The sequence below is a fragment of the Camelus dromedarius genome, chromosome 24 (genome assembly GCF_036321535.1).
Source record: "Camelus dromedarius isolate mCamDro1 chromosome 24, mCamDro1.pat, whole genome shotgun sequence".
NCBI lineage: Eukaryota > Metazoa > Chordata > Mammalia > Artiodactyla > Camelidae > Camelus > Camelus dromedarius.
This window is the reverse complement of record NC_087459.1, coordinates 11581403-11592349: the sequence shown is the minus strand read 5'-3', so window position 1 is coordinate 11592349 and position 10947 is coordinate 11581403. Positions and strand designations below refer to the sequence as shown.

The following is a 10947-nucleotide window of genomic DNA, read 5'->3' as shown; positions in this document are numbered from 1 at the left end:
CTTAGCCGCTGACAGAAGTGTTAGCCATGCGTTTTTTTTTTAACACCACGCAGTCTGGTTTCATGACTCTGAAGCAATTAGACTCGATTTACCCACAACACTGTCTACAAAACCTGAGCTTTTTTCTTCTTCGATTTATTATGACATGAAGCCAAGTGAGAAGAAACAGGTTGGGACCTCACTTAACAAGGGCCTGTGCTACCTTTCTCTACATCAAGAAGATCATGAAAACACCATCAAACCATAAGCCAACGCGCACCGCTTTAAATGGCTATTTTAACAACGATACACAATGAAAACTGGTTGTAACTTAAAGACTCCCTATTGTTGCCACCTCGGTATTCCTACAGGTGAGGGCAAGGCAGAGACATAAGCGAACTTCATTTTAAAATTTTAAATACTTGCTATACTTGACTACATATTTAGAAATGTTCTACAACTGCTCAGTAAGACATTTTATAACAATTAAAATAACAATGCTATAAGTAAAATAGCAATTAAGGATGTACTCTTACAGAAGAAAATGATAAAAATTTTAAACTTAAAAACAGAACTTAATGTTTTTAGTGTTACAAGTTTATTGAATTCATAAAAAGAATTTATCTTGGATTCCTTTAAATAAAAAACACCTGTATGTGGTTAAGTATCTCGATGCCAATCATTTACTTATGCTTAGGGGCAGAAAAACTGGGGTGCAGGCAAACTTGAAAATTACTGTGAACCAATGCCAAGCCGAAATCAATCAGAAACTAAGCCAAACATTGGAAAGTGTATCTCTAGTTATTAGGCAATAATACTTAATTTCTAAAATAGAATTTAAAATGGAGCTTTTGAAGAAATTTAAAATTTGTCAGTTTAATTGCATTGATTGAATAAAGTTAATGACAGGTATCTTGAAAATTACAAGTCCAGGGACTTTAAAAAATTATAAAGTTTCTGTCTCCTTTCTTTATTAGCACAATTAATTATGGCTTTTACTTAGTGTGCAGAAGTCAAATAAACAACTCAGAATTTCATCAAATTAAAAACAAGAATTATATCAGAAATCTGAAACCCAAGGGAAAAAAGATAATATAACTAATCGTGAACAAGTGACCGCCCGTGCTAGTTGAAGGGTCTGAAAAATTCCTGAAGTTCCTTCTTCGAGTAACATTCCTTTTGGGCTCTACGCTAGTAGTAGAACTTTCAGCAGAAGGCGGTCCATCAACAGGCCTTGCAGGAACAAAGCCGAGGAAAGAACTCTTGTGCTGTTTCTCCAGCTGCAGTTTAGTGTTCATCTCTGCCAGCCTCTCATTAGCCCTGTGGGGATTGGAAAACACACATTTCATTCATTTCATTTTCTCCCTAAGTGATGTGTATTTTTAAAGTTGCTGTAATAGTAAACAGATTGTCCCATTAAACTGTGTTTTGACACCAAAAAATACATCAGCGCAGACCTACTGTAAACAATTACAGTTTAAAACTGTCCTAAAGAAGGATGTATGGGCCTGGGGGGGCCGTTAACTAACAAGTACTTCAAAGTGGGGAGAGTCAGAGATGGAGACGCCCCCACAGAGGATTCCCGCTGCCTTCTGCACTGGCTGCATCTGGACATACCCTCAGTAAACCAGTTTAGAAATAAAAAATAAACCATCCCTCAAAGCCACTTTCAAGCATTTGCTTTCACCCCCCTTATATACACATTTCACTCATTACCTGGGAGAAATTAAGCATGTAGCACTGAGGAACAGTTTAGAGCCACCAACTCTAGGGGGACACCAGGTGGCACAGTCCACGGTGGGAAAGAACTACGACAGCGCCAGGGGCAATTTCAAGTGTCCCCCAATTTCCCAAAGCTCACTTTGTTACTTTGCTTTTACCAGAGGCCTACATCAACACCTGTTTTCCATAACTAAAAAAATCTCAAGCGCATTTTCACTTTTATGAAAAGAAAGCAAAAAGCCAGAATAGCACTGGGTGCTTGTTTTTAGCCCAAGCCATCAGAGGGGCAACGAGCACCCCGAGCAGCGAGAGGGGCCCCACCAAGCTCCTTCCCCCGAACCACACTCAGTATCCCGGCATCACGCCGCCACAGCTTTGGACTGTGTCTGTAAGCACCTGTGCTTTATGCATATTTCTTTTATGCACCCACCAGCAAGATGTGTCCTAAGGTAACTGCCTCTTTGCTTTACACCGACAACTTTCATAGAAACACTCTACTTTTGGATAGCGGGGAGACCTGTAGCTTATAACACTGTTATTCAGGCACCGGAGGTGGGCTCTGCCCTTTCTGTCTTCCACACACCCCCCTCGGGCAGGCCACCATATTCTTTTTAGCCACTTTGTGAACCACTATACTGCCCTTCACCCCATGTTAATTTCCCCCTTTCCCAAGCATGCCTTTACGTAGCGGAGACAAACTTAGAAGGATACAGTACTTCGTCTCATGGTGCCCACTAGTGGTGACACCAAATATCACAATCAAGAAAGTAAATTCACCAAACACCAGAATGGGGCCCCTTGGCTTTAAGTTGTACTCTTCCAAAACACAGTTAATTTTAAACTCATTAACATTTCTATTTCTGGGAATTCCAGCTAGAAATTTTGTGATAATATGGCTGTCTAAATTACAAAGTTTGCAAAACCCCTAGCTTAAAGACTAGATCAGGTTAAATATATGCAAATACAAAAAATAAAGTCATGTAAAAGCAACAAAAGGCAGTGAGATGCAAACTGCCCTGGACTGACATTTTAAGGAGAGTTCATTTACTAACACCATTTCCCAAAATTACACTATCTAGTTAGCTCTCACTTGCTACTCACCTCATGCACTTGGCTCAATAAAAATTATGCCTAAGAGGCAAATTAATGACCTAGATTATTTTCTATAATGCTACGTTTTCACTTACGAGTTTAGTTGACTTGCCAATGACATTCTATTTTCTAGCTCTTCCAGGTACAGTTGTCTGTATTTTTCCAATTCTTTTTCATTAGAAAAGTAAAACTTTTCAGTTCAGTTTCCAGATCTTTAACTTTGTATTCCATTTGACTTACTGAAGCACATTTATACTCTCTTAATGACTTTTCTTGAGGTGCTGCTTGTGCCTAGAGCAAATTAAAAGGATACAATTTTAAAAATACTTATAACCTGAGTAATTACAGTGTATTTGTTCCTTTTAGTTTTGAGTCAGTGATTCAGAGAGCAATTTTAAGTGTGAAGAAAAGCTGAACTTTAAAATACTTATCATCAATGTCAAGTGAATTAAATCTGAATTACGAAATTAAAGTTGAATCACTCTTATATTAGTACTCGTGTAATGTGATAGTTTAAAGAATAATAGGATCAATTTAAAATTTTAAAAATTGAACAATACAACCTAAGAGTAATCCAAGAGTGTGGCACAGTATTTCCATCACAATATATTCTTTTCCTCCTAGTAGTCTTGATTTACACCAATCGGCCTTAAAATGATTCTCTAGTGACAATTGTTCTGGAAGATCAATCTAATGATAGTAATGATGGAAACTGAATTATTTAAAGGGAGTAACAAATGCGGCCTTCCTTCCAGAAATCTACAAAACAAACTGCTCTATGTGAAGCAGAGGAAACACATAAAATGTACACATCCGAAATCTAATTCTCAGCAAAGTGAGTTAGAGCACGTTACAGATCAATGCTTCACCTGTACAAACTGGCTGATTTCTTTCAATTTTTCTGCTACATCCTGTCTTGCTCTCGCTTCAGTCTCCCGGTTGTACTGCACGACTTGACTGAGTTCTTTCCATTTTTCTGCTACATCCCGTCTTGCTCGCTCTTCAGTCTCCCGTTTGTACTGCTCTACTGGACTGCGTTCCACTGTGTTCATTTCTAGGTGACGTCTGAGGTTTACTACTTCTTCTTCCAACTTCTTCTTCTCCTCTAGTGTGTCACATTTCTTTTACAATTCTTTCATAGATAATAACTCCTTTAGAAAAAGTTGAGTTTCTGCACTCAGATGGAGAAGTACTGAAGATGTAGATTCCACTTTTGTTGGAGGATCAGCATTCTGCATGAAGAAGATAACACTGTTTGCTAATGAGGTTAGCAGACCAAGAACAGCCTAACTCTAACCCAGCATCAAAGGTTGAAATAAATTCAGTTACAATAAAATGGTATCTGCCTTGTGGAATGGAGAAACTCAAATTACCCAGAAAATCAAGAAAGAAGTTCAAACCACCAAGAGTCACTAAAATATACTGTTCACTGTCGTCATCTTTGTTATACATTTGTGCTTGATTTTACACTCTTATTTTTCTGTAATTGTTTCATGTCTTTCCTACATAAAAAGGTGACTATAAGGCACCTCTTAGTGGAAAGTCTCTTACCCCTTCCTAACCCAAGTCTTAACTCTCCATGATTTTTAATTTTAGGGAGATCATATTGAGTTACTTAGGGCTGAATTAATAAATGTCTCCCAAAACAAGACTGTGAAAAAAATGCAATTAATACATCTTACAAATATGGGTTCTAATGCCATAAGCCTTTCTCTGAACTACAAATATTTTATGCTAGTTTGAATTGCATTCCAAGGAGCAATGAATGATTCGCAGGGTTAAGGAGAAATCCATCTCCAACTGTAGTGGTTTAGTAAGGTGATCCATACATTTTTCTAAACAAACAAACAAACAAACAAAAAAGCCTTAATTCTTGTAATCCTTTGTGGCTCTCTGCAAAACAAGAGTACATACTCAACAAAAACAAACAAAACAACTTGCTGGAATTTCAGTGACACGGACTTGGGAAGAACCACTTTCCTTCAGATAGAAGGATTATTTGCTAAGACAAGGCAGGCGGAGGTGGTGGTTGTAAAACATCTCTACAAATTCCTTGACACTTCCCCTATGAAATTCCCTCCCCTGAAGTATGTACTGGCCTCAGTCAACTGGTTTCTAGGGGACAGAATGTGGGGCACTGCTGTGTGATTTCTAAGGCTAAATAGCTTCTGACTTTCACTCCGTAGGGATGCTCACCCTTAGAACCCAGCCACCACGTTGTGAAGCCCAGGCCACCTACTGAGTCTTTGTACATGCAGCTGTCCCAGCTGATGACCCCAGGGAGTGTCCTTAACCAAAGCCAGCTCCAACTTCCAGATGTGAGCAGGAACAAGCCTTTAGATTATTCTAGTGCCCGCTTGATGCCAAGTGGAGAAGAAATGAGCTGGCTCCACTGAGCCTTGTCTAAACACGGGTTTGTGAACCAAGCAAATGCTGTTTTGAGTCACCAGGCTTTGAGGCAGTTTATTATATAAATTATTAGCAATAAATAACTGGCACAGATATTGATATTAAAAATGGGGCACAGCCATTAAAAAAGAACCCAAAATGTGGGGATGCCTTTGAACCTGGAGGTAGGTGAAACCTGAACAGATGTAGAGAAGAGTAGGAGTGAAAATCCAAAGTGTCCACGAGACTGTTAGTGGAAGCCTGAGGGCCCTTGAAGGGCTGAGAGTGAAGGCTTCTAGGCCAGGGAAGAAAATGACACTGAAGCCGGAGGAAACGGGACTCTTGCTACCTAACAGCTGAAAGTAAAATTGACCAGAGAAATAAGCTAAAACAAACAAAAAGATTATTAAATATAAAGGAACTAGGACTCACTGGGTTCAAGTATCTGTATCCTATTTAAAGCATCTCCATGTGCCCAACTGTCACACAATGGGCAAGCAGAGAAATGGCTTCCGGGCTAAGATCCAATCTAGGGTGCTGCCAGGAAAACAGTCTAAAGATGAAGCCAAGACTTTGTTAAGACCTTGGAAAGATTTAAGGTGCTGCCTCAAATTCCTTTAAAGATCTTAAAAGCATAAGAGTTTTAAAGGCATGGTCCCACAACAGCTTCACAGAAAGCCCAAGGTGAAGACTTTATCTCAAAAAGACGTGAGAGTAGCTTTTCCAATGGCATGAACCCCAGTAAAATTCACAGGAAACTCAGTTTTAAGGAGAACTGTGGTAGCAAAAACACTGCTTGCTAGCTTGGACTGAAAGAGACAGACAGTGCAAAACGGGAAGAGGCCTTTGGGTTTTTCTTAGAAGGTCTACGAGGAGGAAGCTGGCTTGAGAGAACTACTCAGCTGCAAACACAGGCCACTGCTCATGAAAGGGACAGAACAAAGAGCTCAGAGAGGGCAGCGAAGGAGAACCCCTCCCAGGGTTGGGACTAAGTCCTAATCAAAGACCGAGCATCAGGCTGCGTTTCAGAACTGCTACGGGCCAGTGTGCCTCCCATCTTCCATCTGTGAGTGAGGGAGTCCTTAGCAGTTCAGCAGAATGTCGGGTGTGTGGCGGTAAATAACTCGTGTCTCCTTATCCTCAAGCCTCAGCACTGAGAGGAGTGTACCCAAGAGGCTGTACTCCAGAAACCACACCCAGGAACCTCACCCCACCTGAATCTGGTGAAGATGGTAAAGTCAGACCCTGGACTGGAGCCTGAGCCTAACACCACAGCGACCGAGACCTGCTGGGGGACTGAGTGGGGATAAGTGTATTTCTCATATGGAAGCAGTAAGAAAACATTGTGGCTAATGAGTAATTATGCTGGTTTTTGAATGTCTCCATAAATTTTCAAAATTAATTCCATAAAAAAGGTAGACTATGGGCCAACCTTAAGTGCCCTGCTCCTAAAGAACAGCAAACGGTGAAAGGGGCACCGAGTGAACTGCAGGGCAGGTTTGAAAAGGCAGTTCAGCTTCTGCCTCGCTCTTAACCCTGGAACCCAGGCTCATGAGGGCAAGCTCAGGCCACAAAGACAGCTTAGGTGTTCCAGGGGAGGTGGTCCGCCTGCCTGCCCCACCAAAGCCACAGCCCACCGCCAACATCAACCACCAGACATCAATGGATGAACCTTCAAGCGATTCCAGCCCCCCGCCTTCCAGCTGCCCCACCTGAAGCTGAGAGGAACAGGGGCCGGCTGTCTTGGCCACACTTTTCCTAAGCGCAGGTTGTGAACAAAATAAATGCCTATTTAAGCCACTGAACTTTGGGGAGTTTGTTAAGCAAAAACAGATAAACAGAAAAGTGGGTGAAAAAAGATAATAAGAAATGTAACTTGAATATAGGAGAAATTGGTCTCCTATAAAGTGGAAAGTAACAAATGTTGAGATTAACTTATTAATGACAAAGTGCTAAGAAATAGCAGATAGCTGAAAGAAAGACCTAAGAACTAGTGAGAAGGAAGGTACTTCAGAGTTCCCTCCAATTACAGCTTCTTACACATAGGCATGTATTTCACAATTTCCCCTCAACTTTGAGGATAAGGAAGATGGGTAAGCAAGGAGACATAGGATTTGAAGTCTAATAACTGAAGAACAACCAGAAATAGTTTACCAAAAATCAGCCTTTTTACCTCATTTCAATTAACTGATCTTCTAAGAGACAGGCAGCTTTGAGAACTTATTAATCTAGCACTCACTCTTCACTTTCCTTTCCTCAGAGAGAAAATAAAATATTATGGAACCATAAATGTAGTGTCCTTTGGCAGTATTTAAATTAAATACAATTTTTCCTTTACCTTACTTAAAAGCTTGTTGGTAAGGGAAGGTAAGACTGTCTCAGCTTTATGTTGTAGCACAATGCTTCTCCATATCACACAGACTGGCTTTGAACTTTTGAAATTCAAATTACTGATCTGTTATCTGTTTCTGACAAACTGATTGAATATTATCTAGTATTTAACAGCTGTACTCTTAAAAATTTTCCTTGGATGGGATGAAATATTTATTTCATTAATTACACATTAAGCTATAGAACACAGCTAGGCATCTCTCTTTTTAAGTAAAAGGAGGTAGACACAGGGAGCTGAGAATGCAGGATCTACACCAAGAACAAGATCGGCACCAGTGTTACACACACGAACCAAGCCAAAAGAGGACTTCATCATGAACCGTGAGATGATGGATTACAGAGGCTTCCAAAGAGGAAGGTTGAATTAATCTTCTCCATGCTTAATCTATTGCCTCTAGATAGTGAAATCTATGGACGAGTCTATGAATTATAATGAGTGCAACATAATGAAGTATATTGCAGGCTAAGTCAGCAGATCCCGTGACCATGATTTGATGGAAACTGGAGTGAAGTGGGAGGCACTGGGTGAGAAACTAAAGGTCTGAATGGGGGGGGGATGGACTTCATCTTTGAAAGCCTACTTTCTGTCATGTCACAGAGTCAGCAAGGCATAAGCTGGCCACAGGCCCCTTCAGGAAGCAGCAAATCTCCACAGAAGTAGTTGCAGACATCCCACGACACTGACTTTTTATTACTATGTAAAACAACTGGTAATACGCAAGATGACTCGGAAACAGTTCTCATAACGTATGAATTGGTACTGGCATAGGACAGACATAGATCAATGCATCACCACTGAGAATCTAAAACAAACCCTCACATTTACGGTCAATTGATTTTCAATACTAGTGTCAAATAACTGAATGAGACAATAATAGTCTTTTCAACAAATGGTACTGGGACAACTGGATATCCACATGCAAAAGAACAAAATTCGACCTCTACCTCATACAATATATATAAAACTAACTCAAAATGAAAGAGCTGAAACTACAAAATTCTTAGAAGAGAACACAGGTGTGTGTCTTCATGACTGGACCTGGCACTTGTTTCTTAGGTAGGACAGTAAAAGACAGAAGTAGACTAACTGAACTTCATCAATGTTAAAAGCTTCTACTCTTCAAAAGACAACATCAAGAAGGTAAGAAGGCAAGCTGCTGAGCAGGAGAAAACACCTGAAAATCCTACATCTGATCAAAGACTTGCACCCAGGATACAAAAAGAACTCTTACAATTCAATCATAAAAAGACAATCCAATTCTAAAATGGGCAAAAACCTGGACAGACAGGTCTTCAAAGAAGATACACAAATGGATAAGCACATGAAAAGATCCCCAACATTCTCAGTCATCAGAAAAATGCAAACCAAAACCACAATGAGATGCCAGTTCACACCTACCAGGAGAGCTAATGACCAGTGCTGACAGAAATGCATAGAAATTGGGAGAATTACACACTTTGGATAAAAATGTTAAATGGTGCACCCACTCTGGAAAACAGTATGGCAGTTCCTCAAAAGGTAAAACACAGTTACCATATGACCCATATGACAGCATTTCCATTCTTAAGTCTGTTCCCCAAAGAAATGAAAACATGTTTACACCAAAACTTGCACAGAAATGTTCACAGCAGCATCATTAACAAGAGCCAAAAAGCAGAGGCAACCCAAAGGTCCATCAACTGGTGGATGGATAAACGGTTTAGCCCCACAACCGAGTACTGTTCGACAATAAACAGAAATGGAAATACTGACAAACGCTGTAACGTGGATGAACCTTGAAGACGTTTTGTCAAATGAAAAAAGCTAATCATGAAGGACCACACAGCATGTGATTCCACTCATGTGGAACACCCAGAACAGGCACATCTGTAGAGACACAAGTCAGCCTGGTGGCTGCCGGGGGCTGATGGGGACGGGGGGCTGGGGGTGATGGCCAAGGGATGCAGGCTTTCTTTTTGGGGTGATGGGAATGTTCTAAAATTGATTGTGGTGACAGCTGCACATCTCTGAATATACTAGGAGATACTAACTATGCATCCTAAATGGGTGAATTATATGATACGTGAATTTTATTTTTATTTTTATTTTTTTTTTTTTTGGTGGAGGGAAGCAATTAGGTTTTACTTATTTATTTTTAGAGGACGTACAGGGGATCGAACCCAGGACCTTGTGTACGCTAAGCATGCACTCTACCACTTGAGTTATGCAATCCCCCCTATAATATGTGAATTATATCTCAATAAAGTTAAAAAACAATCCAAAAGCAGGATCTAGACAATTTTCTTAATTCTCTATTTTGGGTGTACATTCATGATCTGAACTTCTCCATGCTTTGACAACATACGTAAAGTGAAGGGAAAATGAAGGCGATACCTAACTCCAACTGGTTTGTATAATGACCTTTCTGCACAAGTTACTCTGAAATCCATGAAATAAATACACACAGATTCTATATCCATTCACAAAAGTGAAGGTGCAACATGACAATTTTCTGGAACATGCCATGAAACATTATCCTCTGATTTTATCTAGCTTGCCTTATTGTGGTGAGAGATCACTAAAAAATACTGTTTAATAGGAAAAAAAGTTAACTTCCGTGAGGAAAGATGTATAACTCTCAAATTCTCTAAGGGTAAATATTATAAGAAAACAACATATAAAGAAATGGCAGAATGAAAGTCAAAGTTTAAGAAAAAAGTTCATCATAAAGATAATAAAAGTGTAATTATAATGAAGATACAAAAGAAAGCTGTCCCTGAAAAGCTAGTGTCCTGCAACACTCTGCGCTGCACATTCACGGCCGACGTGCTGAATTTCATACATACTGGGCTCGCAGCTTGATGTGATTTCCTCTCTGAATCCTGTCTCTCATTTTCTGAATTAGTCTGATGATGTGCTGTCACCTCCAGGGAAGCTTCCAACATGGACACTTTCTTTTGGGTGTCAGTCAGCTCTTGTTGAAGCTGTCTCACACAGGCCTAAAGAGATAACTCTGTTACTGATTTTTAAGTCACCTTATCATTAAGTTACATTAATAATATGTAACTCCAACATATGGACTTTGAGAACTATCCCCACAGACATCAATTCACCTTCTTTTCCTCATAGGTACACATTCCTGTTTACCCAATTTCATTAAAGACACAGAAGGCATGACCCTCCTGCCTTATTGACAGTAAGTTAACTTAGACAATGGATGCAGCCCCACCAGCCATTCCCTGCCCCTCCCAGGAAATGGCCAAGCTTTACCCCCACTGAAGCCTCAAACAGAAACAGGTGTGTGGGTGGGATGAGTGGTGGTAAGTTCCACACTGTGGAACATTCTCCCTCTTTCTCATTAGAGGCTTAAGTTCAGAGTTCTTCACATATTCAAT

At 40.1% G+C, this 10947-nt stretch overlaps 1 protein-coding gene across 5 annotated transcripts in view; it reads right to left on the bottom strand.

Annotated features, from left to right (window-relative positions):
- Nucleotides 1-554: 554 nt before the first annotated feature.
- LOC135319200 (ankyrin repeat domain-containing protein 26-like) overlaps nt 555-10947 on the bottom strand; it is a 64284-nt gene continuing 53891 nt past the window's right edge. For 4 of the 5 annotated variants that reach the window (XM_064478448.1, XM_064478451.1, XM_064478450.1 and 1 more), the window contains 4 exons: nt 10399-10551; nt 3663-4025; nt 2889-3084; nt 555-1299 (listed from right to left, as the gene is read on the bottom strand). In XM_064478448.1, the coding sequence (XP_064334518.1) occupies nt 3918-4025; nt 10399-10551 (261 nt within the window). In that variant the 3' untranslated portion in view covers nt 555-1299; nt 2889-3084; nt 3663-3917. Of the gene's footprint in view, nt 1300-2888; nt 3085-3356; nt 3484-3662; nt 4026-10398; nt 10552-10947 lie in introns of all 5 variants that reach the window. The other variant, XM_064478449.1, reaches the window with a different exon arrangement.